Below are 24,533 nucleotides of genomic sequence, written 5' to 3'. Positions count from 1 at the left end.
TCATCAGCGTGGACCAACATCAGAAAGTGTCATTTCATTGACAGAGAAATTGCTAGCAGCTGCCTCTAGGTTGTCCATGAATCTTCCCACAAAAGCCGGCCGCTCAGGTTGGGGAAGAAATGAATTTTGGCTTTGCAGCATTAAGACAACAGATGACATGGTAGGTCTGTCACTAGCATCTTCTTGAACACATAATAAACCAATGTGCATGTAACGTGAGAATTCGTCTGCATTGCATGAATCAGACAGCATTGGATCAATCAACTCTGTTTTATTTCCTTCGTTCCATAATTGCCAAGCCTGCTTTGACATTAAGAAAGTAAAAAAAAACATTGTTGTCCCGTCAATCAATAACAGCAGGGCCACTTTAAGCTAGTTTTTGTTGTATTTAAGGTAATAAATTAAACTTACGTATGCCAGGAGGCTAGGAGCACATTTTGATTGGTGGTATCCAGCTTTCTTTCTCCCACTTATGATCTCAAGCAAGAGAACTCCAAAACTAAAAACATCAGATTTGGTTGAATATAATCCCTCCATCGCATATTCTGGTGCCATGTATCCACTGTTCATAGAGGGGAAAAATAAATGTTCAGGACATTAAAAAAATGAATCATTTGTTAAATTGTTCAGAAGGAAACTCTTATCAAAAAGTCAATCCTTGGTGTTCAGATGTATAACGGGGAAGCGACATTCTAAGGCTGGAAATGATGAAGTTGGATAATATGAAATCGAATTTGTCCCTCTCATAATTTGAATACCATGATTTATCATACTACCACATTGAAATGATTAATGTGAAATCAAAGATTTGTGGGTTAATCACTTATCTAATTTTGTTTGTGATTGGGTCAAAATACACCAGCTATTCCAATCCCGAAGTAAATACACCAGCCCACTTGAGCCCAAAATTGCGTTAAGATAAAACCAACCATGCCCAAAGAAAAGGAAAATGGGAGAAGAAAGAAGAATAGAAGAAGGAAGGCCCATTTTGGTCCTAGCGAATAATGATAAGAGCAGAATGAGAGAAGGAAAAGAAGAATGAAGAGCCCAACTAGGCATAAACCCTTGGCACAACTAGGTCCGAGGAGAAAAAGAGGAGAGGAGAAAGGGAAAAAAAAAAGTGAAACAAGCCGAAAGGTGTAAACCTTGACCTTAAAATTGATGAATCAAGGTTAAAAAAGGAAATATGTAGTTGGAGAAATGATAATTAAGAAGAAAAATTGGGATAAAAACTCTTATTAATTTAATTTAAATTTGAGATGAAATTAAAGTAATAATTTTGCTATGTAAAATGTTAACTAGTGATAAATTATGCAAATTTCCTGATTGGGTAAAATAATTATTTTTAAAAAATAGTTTTTGCAAATTTAGTGTGAAAATATTTAAAGAAATATGAGGGAATTCCAAACAAATTAATGTATAATTTTATACACAAATAACGCTAACTACTAGTATAAAATCTATGTACAATCACATAATTTTTTAACCGAAAAGAGAGGAAATCTAAGTGATTTTTTTTATTATGAATAGGGATTAAAGTCTCCAATAAATTAGTTTGAAAATCTTGACAATTTAAGTAAATAAAATTGTACATGAATTCAGATTTATGTGTAAAATTGTACAAGCAATATCCTAAAATATTGTTATATCTTTGGGTTAAAATTTTTGATTAATTGAAGTTTAGAAAGGTCTTGCGAGAGTGATGATGGTCGGACAAAAATATAGAAAAATAACACATGGACTTATTAATTGCATTGTCATAAATAAGTAAACAAATCCCTCCGTTGGTTACTGTAGCAATCAAAAACAGTTAAAGGAAGAGATGAGCTCTATTTCTCTTATTTTCTTGAAAAAAGTGGTGATTTCTTCCAAAAGTGTGAGCCTAGAGAGTGATGTGAGTGATTTATATAAAAAAAAACAACTTTAGTAAGATGACATTTAAAAAGATAAAAATTGTATTAAAAATTTAGGTCGTTATAAAAGGAACCCTCAGCTTCACGAGGCTCAAGGTGAAGAAAGGGAAAGGAAGGAGAAGAAAATGAAGAAAAATAGAAGGCCCAACTTGTTTCAAGGGAAATAAGGGAAGAGATAGAGAGAAAGAAGAAAGAAATGAAAAAAAAATAAAAGAGAAGGAATGGCCCAACCACTTAGCCTAAGGGGAACAAAAGGAAAAAAATAGTAGAAAAAAAGAAAAAAAAAGAAAAGGAGATGAGACCAACCTAGCAAGAGGGAAGAAAAGAAAGGGAAAGAGAGAAGGAAAAAAATGATGGATATAGAAAGGAGAAGAAAAGGCCCAACCAGAACTAAATCTTTAGCCCAACCAGGCTTGAGAGGAAAAAAGGAAAAATAAGAAGAGAAGGAGAAGAAAGAAAGAAAGAAGGAAGGAAAGAAAGAAAAAATAAGAGATAAAGAAGAAAGGCTCAACCAGGTCCATAGGAAGAAAATAAAGAGAAAAGAGAGAAAAAATGCCTGATAAGGCCCAATACCTCTGTCCTAATTAGGCTCGAGGGAAAGTAAATGAAGAAGAGAAAGAGAGGAAAGGAGAGGAGAGGAGAGAGAAGAAAGGCTCGACTAGATTCAATTGTTTTAGCCTAAATAAACAAAAAGAAGTCCATCTAAAATAATAAAATTAATAGGCTTATGTGTGCTTTCATGAAGGTCACACCTCTGAAATGTCACCGCCCTTATCCTCTTGTTAGTATGGGTGCACACTTGAATTCTCATCCTATAGGTTTTCATTACGGGTGCCACCCTAAATTCTGCTTTACAGAATGGGTGACTACCTATTTCATAGTCAATATGATGGGTGCCTACTTCAATCATTCATATTACAAAATAATTTCATGGTGATATATGATAAATCAAATAGTTTACCATGATTGCTCTTATAAATAATTTTATAACTCTAATTTCATGATAGATTTACACCTTTACTCCTATGATAGGTAACTCATGTGGTTTGAATATATGTAAATATACAAGGATCATAGGTATAAAGGACAACATATTTTAGAAAAAAACAATAAATCACACTCCTACATAAACACCTAAACACACTCTATTATTATTTTATCCCTTTATACATTTTATTTCTCTTCTTATTTTTCTAATTTAAGTATTAGAGGGATCTTTACTCTCAAAAAGGACTTGCCTTGCAAAAAACCATGGATCTAGACCAAGCAAAAAAGAAAAGGAAAAAACAAATCCAAGCCCATTATACCACAAAGGAAAACCAAAACTTAATGGAGTATTTTTTTTCTTGACACCATTAATGGTGTCATCTAAAAAATGAATAAAAGCTAATTCTCTTCTTTTTTATATATATTTAAAAGTTTTTTCATAGTTGAAAACCTAGAAACTTTAAGACACGAGAGAGATAGATCTCCCTACCATATAAGCATCAACCCTTCTAGAACATTAATAAATAACCTAATTGATAAAAACACTCACTAAGGTCATTCTAGCTATACAAAAACATCCTAAAACTTTTCCACTTGCTTATTCCTAATGAAAGGCATAACCATTAACCCCTTTACTTATACATACTACTATTAAATATAAGTAACTCTAATTTATTGAGGAAAAGACACAACATGAAGTGGAAAAGAGTGGGTAAGAGTACAATCATACTCAACTCTATTTAGAGACAATTCTCATCATCATATGGAGCATTCTTAAACTACACATTCAAGATGTAATCTTTAAAAGTCTAAAAGCAAACCAACAAGTTGCAGGTACGAAAAATGGTTTGTCATTATCATAGTTTTGAAACCCGGCCCGGCGGGTCGACCCGGGGCTGGAATTGGGTTGGGTTTAAAAAAAAATAGGAAAATTCAAAACCTGGTGTGACCCGGCTGACCCGATGGGTTGACCCGGCAAGACTTGGTCAAAAACTCAGTTGCAACTCGTTGTCTTTTGCCAACATCAGTTTGCAACTAACAACTTATATCTCAATTAAAATTCTCAAATGAATCACCATAGTATTCACTATTCTTAGTTATAGTGATGATTAATTTTATAGTGAAGGAGATAGTTTAAATTTTTTGAAACTTAATCCTTAAGGGACCAATTAAGAATATTTTTAAGACTAGTTTAAAGTTTTTCATTGTATAGTTATGAGACTAGGTAGAGGTTTTTCATATTTTTAGGCAATTATAAGAAAAAGATTCCAAAGTGAAAGAGCACTTACTATGTTCCTACTATTCGAGCAGTATTGGCTTCGTCTTCATTACTTGAAAAAATCCTTGCCATTCCAAAGTCAGAAATCTTCGGATTCATCTCATTGTCTAACAATACATTAGAAGCTTTTAGGTCTCGATGAATGATTCTAAGCCTAGAATCCTCGTGAAGATAAAGCATTCCCTTTGCAATTCCATTTATAATATCAATTCTACTGCTCCAATCAAGTTCTGCTCGTTTCGTAGGATCTACCATCAAATCAAAAGCAAAATAAAATGATATTTAGAATACATTTGACCTTATTTATAAAAATTAACTTGTCATTTCAAATCATGAATCAAAAATTATTTTTTATATAATTAAGTTATAATAGAAATGAGTTAAAATGACTTTAAATTGGAAATGTAATTGGTAAAAGTGACTTCATGCAAAAAAAATTTAATAAGTTAGAAATAAAAAATTTCAACTTCTGTTTAAATCAAAATTTTGACTTAATTTTCTAATAAATTTTTCATAGAAAAATTATTCCAAAAAAGTTATATATTTATGACTTTTCTATAAATAAAAATTTAAAAAATAATTTAAATTAATTTGTAAAAGCTACTTGAACATTAGCAATCAAACAGAACCGTAATCTTCAATATTAAAAAAAATAAAAATAGCTAAGCGTATTATTACTTCTAAATATTTGCCAACAAAAGATTCAAATTTAAAACATTACTAAAACCATAAAGGAAATATACAACTAACCAAAAAGAAAAACATCAAGGCTGCTGTTAGGCATGAATTCATAGACGAGGAGCTTTTCCTCTCCTTCAACACAAAAACCAAGCAGCCTGACAAGATTTTTGTGCTGAAGTTTCATTATTAATAGAACTTCAGTTTTGAATTCTTTTACGCCCTGCTCCGAACTTCTTGATAGTCTCTTCACTGCAACTTCGCTTCCATCGCTTAGTATCCCCTTAAAAACCATAGAACACACGAGGTCATTTTTTCAATGTTGTATGTAAGCAATTAATTTTTTAATTTAACAAAATTTCTCTAAAATCCTTTGAAGACACATAAAGAATAATGTTGAAGTATTGTTTACCTTGTAAACAGAGCCAAATCCACCCTGTCCAAGCTTGTTTGAAACAGAGAAGTTATCTGTCGCAGCTCTTATAACACTCAGGTCCATCATCCAAGGTAATTCCTCAGAACTCACCTTATTACCTTCTGCGAATGTCGATCCGCTAGATTTTCTCAGTTCCTGTAAGAAAGCAAGGTGACTTTTTTCCTCATCTGCAAATGACAAAACAGTTCTTTGTAATCAGCATGTCAGAATTTGCCAATTTTTTGTGGCGAGCCAATCAGTTAAATGGATTAACCTGTTTCTTTTCTTCTTATTCGCCGAAAGTAGATGATACACGATGCAGTGAGAAATGCAAGAACAACTGTTGGTATACAAGTTCCAAGGACAATCTTCAAAATCGTCAATGTCTCCCCTATAGGAAAATTATACACTAAAAAAAAAACATTGAACTATCTTAGATTGGCAATCCAAGGACAATCTTCAAAATCGTCAATGTCTCCCCTATTGGAAAATTATACACTAAAAAAAAAACTTTGAACTATCTTAGATTGGCGAAGCAAATTTTGTATGACTTGTTTGTAATATATTGAAAATATACATGCTTACCCGAATCAGCTGTGCCTTCATAGAATGGGTATAACTCAAACCTAAAATAGCAACTCTGACTAAGAAGCCGTTGCCCTCGACCGATATAGCAGCAACTTGAAATATTTTGTATGGCAACCTGAAGGCATGTATTACAATCGTGAGATGACAAATCTGTAGTGCACTGCCCCAGAGTATAAAGGGTGTCTATATCCGATAAGGCTAATTTTCCTGTAGCATACATATTCTGCGTGGGGTCAAAAGCAGCCTTCTTGGTAAGATTACTAAATTTTTCGTTCACTACTGATATGTACTGTCCTGAATTTTCAATCGTCTCTTTATTAGCTAAGAGAATGTTTCCTGAGATATCAAGCTGGCCTATGAAATTTTTATTCGAGAAGCGCAACTGGCACAGCTCTTCCCATACAGTTGCATTTCTATTGTTTGGACAGAGTTGCATGATATCTTGTGATGCTGCATATATGCAGGCACTGCAGTTTTCGATGTAGTTGTAGCACATATATTGAGCATAGACTATATCAGGGTCATTTCCAGCATAGGCATGATATTGATTGGACACAGAAGCATTTGAGGCAAGATAAGACATGAGGGTCTGGAGATTGTTTTGAAATGGACTATTAGCTTCGTAAAGAGATGTGTTTGAGCAAAACTTGTAGGGTGGATGAGTGAGAAAATTGCTGCTATGCTGCGAAAGGGTGGCAATGGAAAAGTACAACAACAAAAGCAATTGAATGGTGTTCGCATCACTGAGAAAATTATGACCCATACTTTGCCTTTTGATTTCTTACTGGAAATGCATCATGTCCTGGAAATGTTCTGACTTCGTACACCTTTCTTAAAAATCATCTATAGAGAAAAACAATCAATTATGGAATCACATTAGTGTAGTTGAAGGGCATTTTCTAGTAAGAACTCGGTCAACAAAACTGTGACACTGTAATTTGATGTAGAAATTGCTGCTATGCTGCGAAAGGGTGTTGTCGTTTCCTGGAAGATCTTGTATTAAAAATTGCATGCCTGAGCATTGACCATGAATAAGTTAGTACACAAACGAAAACTATTAAATATGTTTTTGCTTTAATCCTGTTGAGTATGGATTTAAATACTATTTGCTTAGTTCAAATACATGCGGTATGGCTTATACTGCTAAATTCTGATATAAATACATGGGGCCTTTTCCGGATACTGTTGAGTGTGGTACTATTGCTTCTATATATAATGTACTATTCCATTTTGTCCTATTGCGTGTATGCACTATAATATTTGGATGCTCTGAGAATAAGGTTGAAATTTTCTATAAATTGATAGAGATTTTTTTTTTATCTCTTTGTATTCCAGCTATATATTTAACTGATCTATGTAAAATTTGTATCTATGTGTGCATTTTTATTGGGTTTGATAATAACCGATCTATTATTTAAATTGTTCTTAATTATCAATTAGATGCATGATCAATAAATTTGATTAACAAAATACAAAATCGGTATATATAACACGAAATGGCTCATATATTTGTTATTTTTCAGAGTAATTTATTCGGGGTCACAAGTCAGTAGTTGGATTAATGTAGTGAAGTTCAGGATAGGATATGGTATTAAAGTTTTGCCCATGACCATTCAATTTTGAAGAAATTAATCATGAAATTCCACGTTAAGGGTGCAGATTATTTTACAGCACATGGATTGGGACCTGTGTCCTCGTGGTAGGTAATTAACATAGAGGGTGATGGATACAAATTTAATGGCTAAAAAACCTTTAAAAAAAATACCTAAAAAAAAATCTCAATAAGTCCAAAAAATTCATTTGGGCTATGGCTTGAGCCCAACTTTTATCAAGATACATGGGTTTAGATATGGTAACCAAGCTCATGCTAGGCATGCGCCTAGGCTCAAGCATGAAAGCTTGAGCCCGCCATCTAGGCGCAACATGCCTATGAGGCTAAACGTGTCTCCAATATAGGTGCGACATGCTTACGAGGCTAGCCATGACACACCCATCCTTATTGGGCATGCTGCCTAGCATTTTTTATGGTGAGTGTGCACCCTAACACCCTTGTGGGCTCGAGCTACCATGCCCGAGCCCAATGTGCTTAGGTGCACACAGCGCGTCTAGATCTATTTTTTTTATCCAATAATGGGCGCAACATGCCTATGAGGCTAAGCGTGTCTCCAATATGGGTGCGACATGCTTACGAGGCTAGCTATGACACACCCATCCTTATTGGGCATGCTGCCTAGTATTTTTGGTGGTGAGTGTGCACCCTAACACCCTTGTGGGCTCGAGCTACCATGCCCGAGCCCAATGTGCTTAGGTCCACACAGCGCGTCTAGATCTATTTTTTTTATATCAATAATGGGTTTGAACTCCTTCCCCTAACCCAACACTTCCTTGGAAATTTCTCCAGAACTTCATGTGAGTCCCTCAATATTTTATATTGATCATTATTTTGTGTAGAATACAACTCAAAATATCACAAGGATGAAATTACACTCTAGCCATTTTCTTCTACAAAAAGACAAGACTCATGAACTATAAATACACCATGAATTCTTCAAACTCAAGGTTCATGATCTTTTCATTCTTAATATTTTTAGCATAAATATTTTAAGATTTTATCTCTTTTAAATATCATTGCACTTTTTCTCTTTACAAAGTTATTGATTTAAACATCTAAGAGTCTACACATCCATCAAAGGAAACCTTTTACAGGTTCATGTGCTCATATTATTTTCTCATTTTCACTTTCTTTTTCCTTCTTTTCTCTCTAGTTGGAACTTTATTGAGCTCGGTTGTGACGGATTGAAAATTGAATTAAGGAATTTTTTATTAATTAGAGACTAAAATGTAAAAATGAAAAAAAAAACTATTTGGTGAATATAATACATGGGCGAACAACAAGTGAAGGAGGTTGTGGCAGAGCGTGAAGAGGTATGCAACCTTTAATGGTGGTCTTATTTGATGTTGTTGGATTTATCTCGATAAGACCCACTTTGTCATAATCTATTTTTGAGTTATTTCCCTTCAAATTTATCCTTTTTCTTTTACAATAAAAAATAAATAATAATAGCAAGAAGATTGACAATTTAGTAAAAGCAGGTTGAGGAGGATTTCAAACATATATAAAAATCAAGTTGGAGTTTTGAATGAAATTAGAAACTTAATTATACCCTATTGTATCCAAGACTAGAGAGACAATGCAAATTCAAGGTTAAATTAAATTATTATTGGACAAATATGCATAAAAATTAAGTCTATGAACATAATTAGATTTTTAATAGACCAATTTAATTTAATCATGGACCAAATAAAGAGTTTAATTATATTTAAGAATTAATTTGGACAAATTAAAGGATTTAATTAAGTGGAAGAACTTAATTATACTTTAAATGAGTCAAAATAATTTTATTAGGGACTTAATTAGTGAAAAATTAAATTTAAAGGCTAATTTAGGTTTAATTGAAAAACTTGGAGTTTTAAATGATCAAATTAAATCCATAGAATTCAATGTCTTTTTTCAAAATGTTTTTGGCTGTGATATTCTTTAATTTAAAGGTCAAAATAAAAAAGACATTGAAATTCGAGATTGATATTGAAGTTTGATAAAAACAAAAATACAATAAATTAAAAGTTTGAGATCAATTATGAATATAATTAAAAATAATAAAAAAATCAAGAGTTTGCTTATATTATCACCTTCAAGATTATATCTCAAAGATATTTGGAAATCACCGGCAACTATATAGAAACCAACTAGGTAGTTTATATATATATATATATTGTGTGTGTTTTACAAAATTTTTAGTACCAAGACTTTCGGTACATATCACGTGGATATCTGTTCTCAGACATGTCGTCCTCATGATATATGTGCAAGCACTGAAAAATAGTACTACAATAACTGCTAATAGGCCTGCACCGCCTTTAATCCACATCGATTTGCTTCTATCCCTATAAAGATTCAAGATAGTTAAGAATAAAATTCAGTTATTTTATAATTGATTAATTTCTCAATTTAAGTTAGGAATAAGGATAATATATTTTATAATTGGTTAATTTCTTTGTTCAAATAATTTTTTTTTTTTTTTCTGCTAGCTTGATATAAAAATAACAAGGGTGATAACTAGTTGCAGGTGATGTCTAATATGATAGGTGACCGGTAGTAGTATTAGTAACAAATGATGCCTAGTAAGTCAAGTGATCGATAGCCGTGTTAGTAGCAACTGATGCCTAGTAAGCTAGGTGATCAGTAGATATTGTAGTGACAGACAACACCTAGTAAGTCAGGTGACTGTAGATAGTACCTACAGAAAAGAAAAAATTGTGGCTTCAAAGATTTATGGTATATTTATTGTCCATGAATCTTGTTTTTTTTTTTTTTTGTAGAGAGAAAAAGCTGAAGTGTAACTTTATTTTTATGATATTTTAAGTTATATTCTACTCAAAATAATATATATTTGATTAATATAAAATATTAAGAGATTCGTGTGAGATCTCAAAAAGTTTTTGTAAGTATTGGGCTCGGAACAAGTATTTAAACCCATAAAGGTGTTGTGAGATTGTTTAGGTCTATTTTATTTGTATCATCACATCTTCTTCTTCATGGAAACAAAGTTTTTGTGGTATATCCTTATTCAAGATAATACAATCCATATTATCATTCCATGATTTATGAAATGATAAAGAAGAAAATAGAATCTTCTCCTACTGCTCTTGGGCCTGGAGATGGAGGGGGGAGAACAACTGGCGTGGATAGTGGTCGTGCTACCATTGCATCGAAAGCAACTTCGTTGAAAATTAAATGAGTAATTCTCAAATCGAAAATATTTACAGCTTGGAAATAAGAGTACTCTTACTCCTCGCTTATTATTACAACAAATTGATAAGCTAAGGTTAGCTGGTAGAAGACACTATTTACAATCAGATGTTGATAGATCCGGTGTGCACTGCACATGAACGTATAGAGATTCAAGAAACGTATAAATCACTTGTTTGGCTGCAAGCTTTTTAACACCTGATGGTGCCCTTGCAGCTTCATAAGATGCTCCAGATATAGTAGTATTCACCAGTAGCTTGTTAAATTCGACATCTACAGTTTTAATTTGTGGATCTATATATCATGTAAAGAGCAGGCATTTGGCTCATGCTGGAGAAGATGTTAGTACTGTTTGAGGAGTGCAGGAAGCACTCATCATACCATATGATAGCCTCCTTCGCGATTGGATATATCATTTGTGGCCAAGTTCACACAGTTTTGGCAAACTTCAACACTAACATCGCTGCGGCAGAGGAAGAGGCCATAGACCTCATAAAGATCATGTCCTGTAGAGGCGTTATAGAATCCGTTAATGTCATTGCGGGTTGCGTTGGAGGCAAGTGAAGAGAGAAGGATGTTTAAATTGGCTTGATACGTGCTGTTTCTTACGAAAGTGGTTGAGTTTGAGCATATATGACCAAGGTAGTTCATCTCATGTGCTTCCGTGATGTTAATGGTCATCGATCAGAGCTGCATCATATAAATCGGTCAAGAATATTGCACCATTGTGAACCTCTGCCACCTCGCTGGAAAAATTTTATTTGATATAAAATTATTTTTTAAATTTTATTTAATAGTTAAAATTTTTTAGTTTAATTAAATACTTTTTAAAATGATATTAAAACCATAATGATAGAAAGTTCACGAGTTCTAATCTCACATTTATGTAGAATTTATGTAGAGTATAGTTATGGATTTGTATGAGTAAATTTATTTTTTAAAAAAATTATTTAATAGTTTGTTTTTAAATTAAAATTGCTTTTTCACATGAATAAAGAAAAGAATAAGAAAATCCATTTGTTCCAAACAAATATACAATTGAAAACAATAACACTGGGAAGGGAGATGTAGCATTACGTACTAAGTTCCGACAATTCTATTCGTGTTAGCCTCGCTTGGATTTCCACCGAAAATCCTAGCCATTCCAAAGTCTGATATCTTTGGATTCATCTCATAATCAAGCAAGATGTTGCTTGTTTTGAGGTCCCTGTGAATAATTCTAAGACGAGAATCTTCATGAAGATACAAGAGCCCACGTGCAATTCCATTGATAATGCTCAAGCGTCTTTGCCAGTCAAGCAGGACTCCATTTCTGGAATCTCAGTAGCATCAACATAAAAATCAAATCAGTTACAGTTTCTGGTCTTTGTTATAAAGTGCAAAGATTCAGGTGTTTCAGGTTTAGGGGTCAAACCAAAAAGAATGACATCAAGGCTTTTGTTGGGCATATACTCATATTGTTGGGCATATACTCATAGATAAGTAACTTTTCATTTTTTTCCAGACAGCATCCCAGGAGTCTGACAAGATTTCTGTGTTGTAATCTGGCGATTAAAACGACTTCGTTCAGGAATTCTCTTTGTCCTTGACCAGAAGTTCTTGAGAGCCTCTTAACTGCAACTTCTTTGCCATCCTCTAACGTACCCTGAGCACAAACTATTCTAATAAGCATTAATATTTGTGGGCCAAAGTGTGATGCATTTTCGAATTTGTGTATTGAGAGATTGACAAATAACAGAATTCGATTTTTTGTTTTTGTTTTTTTATTGAATAAAGTAATTGACTTGATAGCCTTGATTACCCTGTATACTGGGCCAAACCCTCCTTGACCAAGTTTGTTTTCATCAGAAAATTGCTTTGTAGCTTCATTTATAACATCTAGCCGGATCAAAGGGAGGTCCTGGGATGTCACCTCTCCTTGAATATCTTTGTCTGAATAGTCGTCCCCAACAGTTGCTCGTCCTGCCCAGTCGAGTAATTGATCCTCTCGGATATTTCCTATTTCCTCTGCAGGAGATATTGTGAAGTGCTAATAATTGATTATATAGGTTTCGAACATCATGTAAATGTACTTCTTGTTTCGACATTTCAAAATATTTTTTCTGTTTTTAACCTTCTACCTACTAGCATTTTTTCAGATGATGACCTGACTAGAGAAAAATTTACGGAATTAAAGCCAATTACTCAATCTCTGCCTAATTTGGTCTTCTTTTCAAGCTTAACCACAACATATTTGCAAATTCAAAGGTGTTCAGAATTTTAATTTCTTGTCAAGATTATATCTCTAAAATATTTGGAAATCACCTGCACGTATATAGAAACTAACTAGGTAGTTCATATATATAATATAAAATTTTTAGTACCGAGACTTTCGGTACATATCACATGCATACCTGTTCTCAGATTCGTCCTTCTCCTCATGGTGTAAGTGCAAGCACTGAAAAATAGCACAGCAATAACTGCGGATAGGCCTGCGCCGACTTTAATCCACATCGATTTGCTTCCATCTCCTTCATAGTGACAATGTTTTTGTTGCACATCATTATTCAAGATAACAGAATCTCATATTAAAGAAATGATAAAGAAGGATTTTGGAATGACAAAGAAGAAAATAGAACCTTTTCCATCTGCTATTGAGCCTGGAGATGGAGGGGGGGGGGAACAACTGGCGTGGACAGTGGTGGTGGTGACATTGCCACGACGGCAGTTTCGTTGTAAAAAGAATAATATTCAAATCGAAGATTACAGCTTGGATTTAGGACTCTTCCTCCTCGCGTATTATTACAGCAAATTTGTACTTGAGGGATAGCTTGTTCAAGACAACGATTACAATCAGATGTAGATAGAACCGGTGTGCACTGCACAAGAACGTATAGAAACTCATGCGACGTATAAAGCACTTTTTTGGCTGCAAAATATTTTACACCTAAAGGCGCACTTGCAGCTTCTTTAGCAGCATCAGATATAGTTTTCACCAGAAGCTGGTTCAATTCTACATCAACAATTATATTTTCTACATTCGGCATGGAAACCAAAGGCCTTTGGTTCAAGCTGGAGAAGTTGTTACTGTTTGAGTAGAGCAGGAAGCACTCATCATACCATACGATAGCCAGCTCCTTCTCGATTGGACAGAATTCGACTACATAGTTCGTGGCCAATTTCACACATTTTAGGCAAACTTCGACACTAACATCGCCGCGGCAGAGGAAAAGGCCATAGACCTCATCGATATCTTGCCCTGCAGAGGCGTTGTAGAATCCGTTAATGTCATTGCGGGTTGCATTGAAGGCAAGTGAAGAGAGAAGGATTTTTAAATTGGCCTGATACGTACTGTTTCTTACGAAAGTGGTTGTGTTTTGGCAGAAATGATAACGGTAGTTAATCTCCTGTGCTTCCGTGATGTTAATGGTCATCAGGGCTGCAAAGGAAAGCAGGAATATGGAGAATTTCAGAGCCAACATTTTTTTGATAAGGTTTTCTTGCTCTTAATTATTTTGGGCTACAGAGTTATCCTTCCTTTTACATGGAGGAGCTCCTTGCCGCAAGTCAATGCAAAAGTCAAGTGAGAACTTTCATAGTCTGTTTCGTTAAAAAAAGAGTTGCTTCTAAAGTGATAATCACATGTCACGTTAATAAAACTTAACTAAACTAAGTCCCAACAGGGAAAGTTTGTTTTTTTATTTTAAGAGTATTTAAAAAAAAAAATTAAAAAGTTTTATTTTTTTTATTTTAAATTAATATTTTTAAATTTTTTCAAAAATATATTAATATTAAAATTAATTTTTAAAACATAAAAAATATTATTTTAATACATTTTAAAATAAACACTTTAAAAATTAAAACAACCATTCACCACCCCCAAAGTGCTGATATTAATAAAATCTAATCAAATGAACGTCACTCATTAATCTCAAAAAAAAAAAAAAAAACAGAGGAACCATCATCTTCTCTGCTAAAAATCTCCAATTCACTACTCAACATCGACTAAAACCAGTTATTGTCACCCTTACCCAGTCGAACCAGCAACACATATCACCCAACCATTCACCACCACGACACCACTGTAGCCCATTGACCCGAAGCAGTTCCCCACCATACCCAGTGTCCTCTCCATATTCACCAAACACCCATTACCACCACCACCATCACCAACCCAACATCTGTATTTAATTCAGGAGTTTTATAGCATATAAAAAACAAACTTTCAAATAATTTATTTTTTTAATTTAATTAAAAATTAAATTTAAAAATAAATAACTATTATTATTTTAATAATTTTTTTAAATTGAACATTATGAGAGAATGACATAAATATATTGTAGTTGTTAATTTTTTCACAAGTTATCAAATCAATTTTTTTATCGAAATCAATCCCTAATCATTTAATTTTAAATTTTAATCTCTTTAAAATTAAATTAAAAAAAAAAGTCAAACTTAAATTATAATAATCAATACAAGTTCAAAGCCTAATTTTTATCATTCATATTAGTCTAACATTTGTTCTTAACAATTTCAATGTAATTTCTCTTTTTAAAGATAAGCATCATATTTTTTTTTGACACATCTCCTTTTAAAGAGGCCGATGTCCAAATATTAAAATCAAATACAGGTTATACCCACTCTAAGTTATTTTAACAGAAATTCCTTTTCAGGACTTAACATCAACATCTTCAACGAGTTCTATTTTTAGAGACCAGTGTCAATTTTTTTTGCAAAATGATTAGAAAAATAGAAAAAAGAACAAAAATTAATTAGGATACAATAAAAAAAGACATATTTAAGAGAAATCACATAGTAAAGTTAATCTTTTGTAAAAAGCATATTGTAAAGGTGACGTCGTTCTTCTCTTAAACATAATTAACCATTTACAATATCAATCTGTGAAATCAGTGCATATCTTTAGGATCTTTAGGTTTTTCTAATTACTAGGTGGCGACTCTAATTTTTCATGATCTAGACTTTTGATCCCCGCCTACAACGTCCACTAAGACACGACAAAGTAATAAAAGTCAAATCATATCCTGTAATTTTTATTTGCATTATTGTTAGCTTTCTTTTTCTTTGTTTCTTGTTAGATCCCACCTATAGAGTAAACTTGGCAAAAAGGTAGTTGAAACAAAAGGAAAGAAAAGAAGTCATTTGATAAAAGTTGACAAAATATTTTGCATATGGTATTTTTGTTGAATGATACAAAAACAAAATGCTTTTGATTTTTTTTCTCATGTTTCAAATTTGACCATCTACTAATGAGTGTCTACCTCATTTGATGAGTTTTAAAATTTAAGATGCTGAGAAATAAGACTGATGTGTTAGATAATTGATTGATCTCTTAGTTCAACCAATTTAATTCCTTATCCATAGTCAAGGTATCTAGTGACTTAATATGGAAAGCCCAGGGAGTTGGTAACTGGTAGTAAATGATGCTTGGTAAACAAGGTGATCGGTAACTGTTGTAGTAGCAGGTGGTGTCTGATAAGCCTACTGACCAATAGCTATAGTAGTAGCAAGTTGTGTCTGGTAAGTTAAGGTGATTGATAGTTGTGGTAGTAATAAGTGGTGTCTCGTATATCAGGTGATCGCTAGCTGATATTTGTAAAAAGTTCTCTTTGATGAAAGTAGGGACTCTCCGTAGTAAAATCAATAACTTTGTTAAGAATGAACAGAAAGTGCAATGATATTTTAAAGAGATAGATTCTGAAAATATGTATGCTGAAAATGTTAAGAATGAAGATATTGTGAACCCTTGGCTTGAAGGATTCATAGTGTATTTATATCTCATGAATCTTGTTCTTTTGTAGAGAAAAAAAAGGCTAAAATGTAATTTTAAATTTGTAATATTTTGAATTATATTCTACTCATAATAATATGTAATAGATTAATATAAATATTAAGGGACCTGCATGGATCCTGAAAAAATTCTCTTATGAGTATGGGCTTGGGGCACATGCCCAAGCCCATAGGGTTTTGTAGGGCTTTGTTTTTTTTTTTTTTTTTTTTTGAGGGGGGGGGGATCCTTATTCAAGATAATAGAATCCATATTATCATTCCAATATTTATGAAATGATAGTCCTCGACGTTTCACCTTATCAGTTTGTCGTCATTCACTACTTGCCTTTATTATCCAACTATTTTTTTGGATGCTATTATCTTAGTCTCCTAATCAAATCATGGATCTAGCGGGTTAACATAAGTTAAATCAAGTTATTTTTTTATTTTTTTATAAGGTTATTTCGGTATGATGACCTGGATCATGGGTTTGATGGATTGACTCGAGTTAATTTTTTATTTTTTTAATTGATTTTTTTTAATATTATCTTTCAATGTTAAGTTGTAATTTGTTTCAATTTGTTTTTCATGTGATTATCTTATTCTTATGAACCAGATCGCGAGTTTAACATGTTAACTCGAGTCGCTTTTTAGATCCTTTTTTACTTGATTTTTTTTAATTTTATCACTCAATATTAGGTTGCAAACTTGACATGTTAACTCGGGTTAACTCAAGTCAATCAAATATGTTGCTATTTTAATAATAAAAAAGATGTCATCTTGAAATATTTTTCAATCAAACTATGTTTTTATGGGTTGTATAAATTGTTTTTGTACCTACAAAGTCAACCAGGTTATATCAGGTCAACTCTGACATAATTTAATTTTTTTTTGTAAAAAAAATATTAATAGTATTTAAATATTATTTTTATTTAAAAAAAAATTAACCTAAACCCTATAGCACGGTTCAATTATCAATTTCAAGCTGTAAAAAAAAATATTAATAGTATTTAAATATAATTTTTATTTTAAAAAAAATAACCTAAACCCTATAGCACGGTTCAATTATCAATTTCAAGCTAAGCCAGTGGGAGACAGGCTTCGAATGCGCAAGGCTCAAATGACATAAGTTTGCATTGCAATAGAAGGTCAAAGGCTGTTCAATTAACGAAAATATTAACAATCCAAAAACTAGATTTAGAGGCCCATAGGTTGGGGGTGATCATGAAGTCGTCTGGGGTAGCCTTTTCATGGTTAATACTCTATCACATAGTATAATATTATTTTAAGAGTGTTTAATGATTGGTTTTAGGGGCTGGATTAATTGGACTCTCGGCGGAGGATCTCTTTTGGACCCCAATTCTGCACCAATAATGTATTGTTTTTTGTTTAAATTTTATATTTAAAGAAAGCTCATTGTCGCTGGTTTCTAACTCCAAAACCGGCATATTAATTCAATATTTTTAGAGGGAGATATAATTAAAACATTGAAGAGTGTGCAGGCTGCCTTGCAGCAGCGTGACGGGACAATTTTGGGGTTGATTTTATTATATAGCATGAAGTAGTATATGGACGAAAAACTAGATGATGAGAAGCTAGATTCTAAAACAAAAACTGGCATAAGATTTTAAGTTTTCTAGAGATGGTTTTGACTAGTTAGCTAGAATGTGCGCAATTCGGTGATTGTTATGATTAAATATAGAATAATACCTTATGAGCTATTATATCTTATTGAATCTATATATGTTAGATTTATGCTTTACCTGGTAGTTCGTGTAGAGCTTTATTTATTAAGCTGTGATTAGTTTAATCACATGATAATAACATTGAACTTTAACTTAAAAATATCAAATATCAATCCATGGCCCCTATCGGAGTCGGCCAAAGCCTAAAAGCTACTTAAGTAATAGCCAATGCCTTCATTTAACCAAAGATTCTAAAAATAAATAAGATATATTTATCAATTATATTTTATAAAACGAAAATTGTTCTTATTTAACAGAAAATTTTAAATATAAGAAGATTACTCAAGAGCTCACTCATTAAATATACATAAGAAATAATAAAAAGATACTTTTTAAATATTTTAAAAGATATTATTTATAATTTTATACAATTCTCCATTCAACTTAAACCGGCTCTGCCCCTCTTTATCACCAAGAAAAAAACATGGAAATAACCCAGCCCCACAATGTACAATGAAGGACTAGCTTCGGTGAATATCAGAAATGGTCCCAGCCCCTAGATACAAATTTATAGATAAGTTAACTTAATGATTTTATTTTTTTTGTTGAATATTGATTGTGGTTTGACTAAAAGGGTTTGTGTTGCTACACCATACTGACAAGTGACAACCGATCCAACAGGGGCTGGTCTTTGTAACCAGAGCAGACTAAAATCTAATATGTTAGCCGGATAAAAAATATTTTTTTTTTCAATTTTAAAAGCGTATTTTTGACTAGTTTTCACGCATTCATGTAAATTACATATTTTTAGGATATAGTAATAAATTGCGTATACCCAATTACACTTCCAATAAACACTCTTCAATATAATCAATTAGATTCTTGTCTTTGGCACGGTGGATCTACTGAATAATCATAATTAAGAGCTTTCCTTTATACATTATTTATTACTATACTTATCCAAGACCTTGTTTCCATACTTTACACACACAGTAGCATGCAAGCTGTGTGTGTTCACGTTACAAATAAGAATAAAGTCAGAATTCTACTAAAACATCTTGTCCTATTCTGCTCTCTTAAAAAAACACATCTCTTCTTCTGTCTCTAACTTTTCTTTATTGAGCATGTTTTGATTTGGAATTAAGTGAGGTACGTCTGGATTGAAATGGCTAGTCACCGAGTTACTGTTTCAATAAAAAAAACAATTTAATCAATTTTTTTTAAAAGTATATGATTTCATTGAACGCCATAACTTTATGGTATATGAAATTACAGAGCCTGCAACATATAAATTTTATAGGAACTACCAAACGAAGCAAGGTCCATACAAAAAGAACAAAACAACAAATATAGCTTAAGAAAACAACATTGAAATCTATACAATATAACCATCACAACAAAATCCGGGAAAACTTTCAAGTGTCTCCAATTCATCTTTCTAGAAAATCTGAACCTCTGATCAATTTTAATTTTTTTTAAAAGAAAACAACACAAAACAAAACGGGACTTCAACTTCAATATTGATACTAACATAGCAATTACTACACTAGGCAAATCTACTTCAAAAAAAAAAAAAAGAAACAAAACAGAAACATTTAACCTCCTCCAAAACAAAGAAAATTGCACTTTGTATGTTTAAAGGTTAAATAGTTATACATTTGGATGGAGTCTGCAAAGTGGAGGATCCTTAAGCTCCTCTCGTAATTTTTTAATCATAGAAAAAAGTGGAGGATCCACTACCAAGTAGAACTAGGGAGATTCGCTGTACCAACCAATAAAACTCTTTCAATCAAAGTACGGAGCTACTACACTTTTTCATCAGCGTGGACCAACATCAGAAAGTGTCATTTCATTGACAGAGAAATTGCTAGCAGTTGCCTCTAGGTTGTCCATGAATCTTCCCACAAAAGCCGGCCGCTCAGGTTGGGGAAGAAATGAATTTTGGCTTTTCAGCATTAAGACAACAGATGACATGGTAGGTCTGCCGCTAGCATCTTCTTGAACACATAATAAACCAATGTGCATGTAACGTGAGAATTCGTCTGCATTGCATGCATCAGACAGCATTGAATCAATCAACTCTGCTTTATTTCCTTCGTTCCATAATTGCCAAGCCTGCTTTGACATTAAGAAAGTAAAAAAACATTGTTGTCCCGTCAATCAATAATAGCAGGGCCACTTTAAGGTAATAGATTAAACATACATATGCAAGGAGGCTAGGAGCACATTTTGATTGGTGGTATCCAGCTTTCTTTCTCCCGCTTATGATCTCAAGCAAGAGAACTCCAAAACTAAAAACATCAGATTTGGTTGAATATAATCCCTCCATTGCATATTCTGGTGCCATGTATCCACTGTTCATAGAGGGGAAAAATAAATGTTCAGGACATTAAGAACTAATCATTTGGTAAAATGTTTAGAAGAAAACTCTTGTCAAAAAGTCAATTCTTGGTGTTCAAATATATATGGGGACGCAACATTCTAAGGCTGGAAATGCTGAAGCTAGTAATATGAAATCGGATTTGTCCCTCTCATATTTTGAATACCATGATCATACTCCCACATTGAAATGATTAATGTGAAATCAAAGATTTGTGGGTTAATCACTTATCTAATTTTGTTTGTGATTGGGTCAAAATACACCAGCTACTCCAATCCCAAAGTAAATGCACCATCTCACTTGAGCCCAAAATTATGTTAAGATAAAACCAACCACGCCCAAAGAAAAGGAAAATAGGAGAAGGAAGGCCCATTTTGGTCTTAGCAAAGAATGATAAGAGCAGAATGGAAGAAGGAAGAGAAGAACGAGGAGCCCAACCAGTTTGAAGTTTTTCATATTTTTAGGCAATTATGAGAAAAAGATTCCAAAGTGAAAGAGCACTTACTATGTTCCTACTATTCGAGCAGTGTTGGCTTCGTCTTCATTGCTTGAAAAAATCCTTGCCATTCCAAAGTCAGAAATCTTCGGATTCATCTCATTGTCTAACAATACATTAGAAGCTTTTAGGTCTCGATGAATGATTCTAAGCCTAGAATCCTCGTGAAGATAGAGCATTCCCTTTGCAATTCCATTTATAATATCAATTCTACTGCTCCAATCAAGTTCTGCTCGTTTCGTAGGATCTACCATCAAATCAAAAGAAAAATAAAATGATATTTAGAATACATTTGACCTTATTTATAAAAATTAACTTATCATTTCAAATCATGAATCAAAAATTATTTTTTATATAATTAAGTTATAATACAAATGACTTTAAATGACTTTAAATTGGAAATGTAATTGGTAAAAGTGACTTCAAGCAAAAAAATTTTAATAAGTTAGAAATAAAAAATTTCAACTTCTGTTTAAATCAAAATTTTGACTTAATTTTCTAATAAATTTTTCAGAGAAAAATTATTCCAAAAAAATATATATATTTATGACTTTTCTATAAATAAAAATTTAAAAAATAATTTAAATTAATTTGTAAAAGCTAATATTAATACTTGAACATTAGCAATCAAACCGAACCCTAATCTTCAATATTAAAAAAAGAAAAAAGAAAAATAGCTAAGCATATTATTACTTTTAAATATTTGCCAACAAAAGATTCAAATTTAAAACATAATTACTAAAACCATAAAGGAAATATACAACTAACCAAAAAGAAAAACATCAAGGCTGCTGTTAGGCATGAATTCATAGATGAGGAGCTTTTCCTCTCCTTCAACACAAAAACCAAGCAGCCTGACAAGATTTTTGTGCTGAAGTTTCATTATTAATAGAACTTCAGTTTTGAATTCTTTTACGCCCTGCTCCGAACTTCTTGATAGTCTCTTCACTGCAACTTCGCTTCCATCGCTTAGTATCCCCTTAAAAATCATAGAGCACACGAGGTCATTTTTTCAATGTTGTATGTAAGCAATTAATTTTTTAATTTAACAAAATTTCTCGAAAATCCTTTGAAGACACATAAAGAATAATGTTGAAGTATTGTTTACCTTGTAAACAGAGCCAAATCCACCCTGTCCAAGCTTGTTTGAAACAGAGAAGTTATCTGTCGCAGCTCTTATAACACTCAGGTCCATCATCCAAGGTAATTCCTCAGAACTCACCTTATTACCTTCTGCGAAAGTCGATGCGCTAGATTTTCTCAGTTCCTGTAAGAAAGCAAGGTGACCTTTTTCCTCATCTGCAAATGACAAAACAGTTCTTCGTAATCAGCATGTCAGAATTTGCCAATTTTTTTGGCGAGCCAATCAGTTAAATGGATTAACCTGTTTCTTTTCTGCTTATTCGCCGAAAGTAGATGATACACGATGCAATGAGAAATGCAAGAACAACTGCTGGTATACAAGTTCCAAGGACAATCTTCAAAATCGTCAATGTCTCCCCTATAGGAAAATTATACACAAAAAAAAAAAACATTGAACTATCTTAGATTGGCGAAGCAAATTTTGTATGATTTGTTTGTAATTTATTGAAAATATACATGCTTACCCGAATCAGCTGTGCCTTCATAGAATGGGTATAACTCATACCTAAAATAGCAACTCCGGCTAAGAAGCCGTTGCCCTCGACCGATATAGCAGCAACTTGAAATATTTTGTATGGCAACCTGAAGGCATGTGCTACAATCGTGAGATGACAAATCTGTAGTGCACTGCCCCAGAGTATAAAGGGTGTCTATATCCGATAAGGCTAATTTTCCTGTAGCATACATATTCTGCGTAGGGTCAAAAGCAGCCTTCTTGGTAAGATTACTAAAATTTTCGTTCACTACTGATATGTACTGTCCTGGATTTTCAATCGTCTCTGTATTAGCTACGATAATGTTTCCTGAGATATCAAGCTGGCCTATGAAATTTTTATTCGAGAAGCGCAACTGGCACAGCTCTTCCCATACAGTTGCATTTCTATTGTTTGGACAGAGTTGCATGATATCTTGTGATGCTGCATATATGCAGGCACTGCAGTTTTCGATGTAGTTGTAGCACATATATTGAGCATAGACTATATCAGGGTCATTTCCAGCATAGGCATGATATTGATTGGACACAGAAGCATTTGAGGCAAGATAAGACATGAGGGTCTGGAGATTGTTTTGAAATGGACTATTAGCTTCGTAAAGAGATGTGTTTGAGTGTAGAAGATCAAGCAATGGTTACTGAATTCAAGGGTGAAGATACTGATCCACCCGTGAATGCAGTAACAAGAATTGCAGAAGATCAGGACTCTGATCCACCAGTGATTGAAGCAGCAACAACTTATCCTCCGTGAATGCAGCAGCAGATAAATGGCTGGAAGATATGATCACATGAATTCAAAATCTACAGCTGTTGCCAGCCACATCAATGTATACGTTAGAAGTTATCACTGTAATACTATATATATATCAGGATATGTACAGAATAAAAACAAGAGAGAAAGAGTGTAATTCTCATATATATAATCAGTTTTTATTTCTTCTTTATGGTATCAGAGCTCTAAAAGACTAACGTCTAAATGTCTTCCTCAAATTCTCCTGCAACTCCACCCCACTCCTCTGTCATTTCCATGCCTTCTGTTGCTACTGTCAAACTCAACCATGACAACTTCCTTCTCTGGAAAGCACAACTTATACCATATTTCAGAGGTCAAGATCTCTTTGGTTATATAGATGGTAGCATTCCCAAACCACCTAAAATCATCTCTGTTACTCACCCTGAGACTTCTGTTGTCTCTGAACGTCTAAACCCAGCCTACTCTCAATGGGTTCGTCAGGACAATCTTATTCTAAGTACTCTTATGACTTCTCTGTCAGAGCCAATACTTGCTCAGGTTGTCACTTATACATCGTCCAAGGCTGTATGGAATGCATTGGATGACACATTCTCCTCTCGTTCTCGTGCACGCATTCTTCAAATCCGCACACAACTTGCAACTGCAACGAAAGGAAGCAAAACAGCCACTGATTACTTCCATTACATCAAAAGACTCACAGATGAAATGGCCGTTGCTGGACAGCCACTGAATCATGATGATATTATAACATATATTCTTGCAGGACTCAGCCATGAATATGACAGCTTTGTGGCCTCCATATCAGCACGTACTGATGCCATTACCCTTGAGGAAATTTATTCTCTATTACTGACTTCTGAAGCGCGCCTGTCAAGACATCAACTCACCCCTGTCATCCAGCAACCTTCTGCCAATATTGCCTATCGACAATACAATCTTCCAAGGCGTGGTGGTTTTCGTGACAGGGGGCGTGCTAGTCGTGGTGGTTATAATTCCAGCAATAAGAATCATGATCAACCAACTGTTGTTTGCCAGATATGTGGTAAGATCGGACACTCTGCTAAGAAATGCTACTTTCGTTTTGATTTATCTTACCAGGAAGCATCTCCTCTACCAACAAAGCACGGTCTTGTCGCTATGCGTAGC

At 33.4% G+C, this 24,533-nt stretch overlaps 3 protein-coding genes and 1 non-coding gene across 4 annotated transcripts; 1 reads left to right on the top strand and 3 right to left on the bottom strand.

Moving 5' to 3' along the window:
• Positions 1-372: 372 nt before the first annotated feature.
• On the bottom strand, positions 373-6,769 carry LOC18107148 (cysteine-rich receptor-like protein kinase 10). Its single transcript, XM_052445393.1, has 6 exons — positions 5,850-6,769; positions 5,547-5,700; positions 5,270-5,460; positions 4,930-5,140; positions 4,190-4,427; positions 373-562 (listed from the first exon to the last, which is right to left on the bottom strand). The coding sequence occupies exons 1-6, from the start codon at positions 6,621-6,623 to the stop codon at positions 373-375; spliced, it is 1,758 nt and encodes a 585-aa protein (XP_052301353.1). The 5' UTR covers positions 6,624-6,769.
• A 4,886-nt stretch (positions 6,770-11,655) lies between these two features.
• Positions 11,656-14,128, bottom strand: LOC18107147 (cysteine-rich receptor-like protein kinase 25). The gene is made up of 4 exons (XM_006373079.3): positions 13,334-14,128; positions 12,472-12,699; positions 12,143-12,315; positions 11,656-11,982 (listed from the first exon to the last, which is right to left on the bottom strand). Exons 1-4 carry the CDS (start codon positions 14,081-14,083, stop codon positions 11,751-11,753), a joined length of 1,383 nt encoding a protein of 460 aa, XP_006373141.3. The 5' UTR covers positions 14,084-14,128; the 3' UTR covers positions 11,656-11,750.
• A 5,752-nt stretch (positions 14,129-19,880) lies between these two features.
• Positions 19,881-23,456, bottom strand: LOC18107146 (cysteine-rich receptor-like protein kinase 44). The gene is made up of 8 exons (XM_052445392.1): positions 23,422-23,456; positions 22,605-23,218; positions 22,382-22,498; positions 22,106-22,296; positions 21,766-21,976; positions 21,007-21,244; positions 20,325-20,475; positions 19,881-20,236 (listed from the first exon to the last, which is right to left on the bottom strand). The coding sequence occupies exons 1-8, from the start codon at positions 23,454-23,456 to the stop codon at positions 19,940-19,942; spliced, it is 1,854 nt and encodes a 617-aa protein (XP_052301352.1). The 3' UTR covers positions 19,881-19,939.
• A 654-nt stretch (positions 23,457-24,110) lies between these two features.
• LOC112327052 (small nucleolar RNA Z247) lies at positions 24,111-24,247 on the top strand. Its single transcript, XR_002981128.1, has one exon. It is a non-coding gene; the product is annotated as a small nucleolar RNA Z247 (small nucleolar RNA).
• Positions 24,248-24,533: the final 286 nt, after the last annotated feature.

Source organism: Populus trichocarpa, chromosome 11, assembly GCF_000002775.5.
Source record: "Populus trichocarpa isolate Nisqually-1 chromosome 11, P.trichocarpa_v4.1, whole genome shotgun sequence".
NCBI lineage: Eukaryota > Viridiplantae > Streptophyta > Magnoliopsida > Malpighiales > Salicaceae > Populus > Populus trichocarpa.
The sequence above is the reverse complement of the archived record's forward strand: the minus strand, read 5'-3'. Positions and strand labels throughout refer to the sequence as shown.

Bases quoted from the DNA above. Each gene is read 5' to 3' on its own strand.
- LOC18107148 (XM_052445393.1), bottom strand. From the start codon at position 6,623: ATGGGTCATAATTTTCTCAGTGATGCGAACACCATTCAATTGCTTTTG. The intron at 5,701-5,849 runs GTATATTTTCAA...AATCTAAGATAG, and splicing joins CAGCTGATTCGGGTAAGCAT to TTCAATGTTTTTTTTTTAGT. The intron at 5,461-5,546 runs GTTAATCCATTT...TGTCATTTGCAG, and splicing joins AATAAGAAGAAAAGAAACAG to ATGAGGAAAAAAGTCACCTT.
- LOC18107147 (XM_006373079.3), bottom strand. From the start codon at position 14,083: ATGACCATTAACATCACGGAAGCACAGGAGATTAACTACCGTTATCAT. The intron at 12,316-12,471 runs GTAATCAAGGCT...GTTTGTGCTCAG, and splicing joins GGTTTGGCCCAGTATACAGG to GGTACGTTAGAGGATGGCAA. The intron at 11,983-12,142 runs GTATATGCCCAA...CTGAGATTCCAG, and splicing joins GAAAAGTTACTTATCTATGA to AAATGGAGTCCTGCTTGACT.
- LOC18107146 (XM_052445392.1), bottom strand. From the start codon at position 23,456: ATGTGGCTGGCAACAGCTGTAGATTTTGAATTCAT. The intron at 20,476-21,006 runs GTAAGTGCTCTT...CTCTATGAACAG, and splicing joins GCTCGAATAGTAGGAACATA to TGGATACATGGCACCAGAAT. The intron at 20,237-20,324 runs GTATGTTTAATC...ATGTCAAAGCAG, and splicing joins CTCCTAGCCTCCTTGCATAT to GCTTGGCAATTATGGAACGA.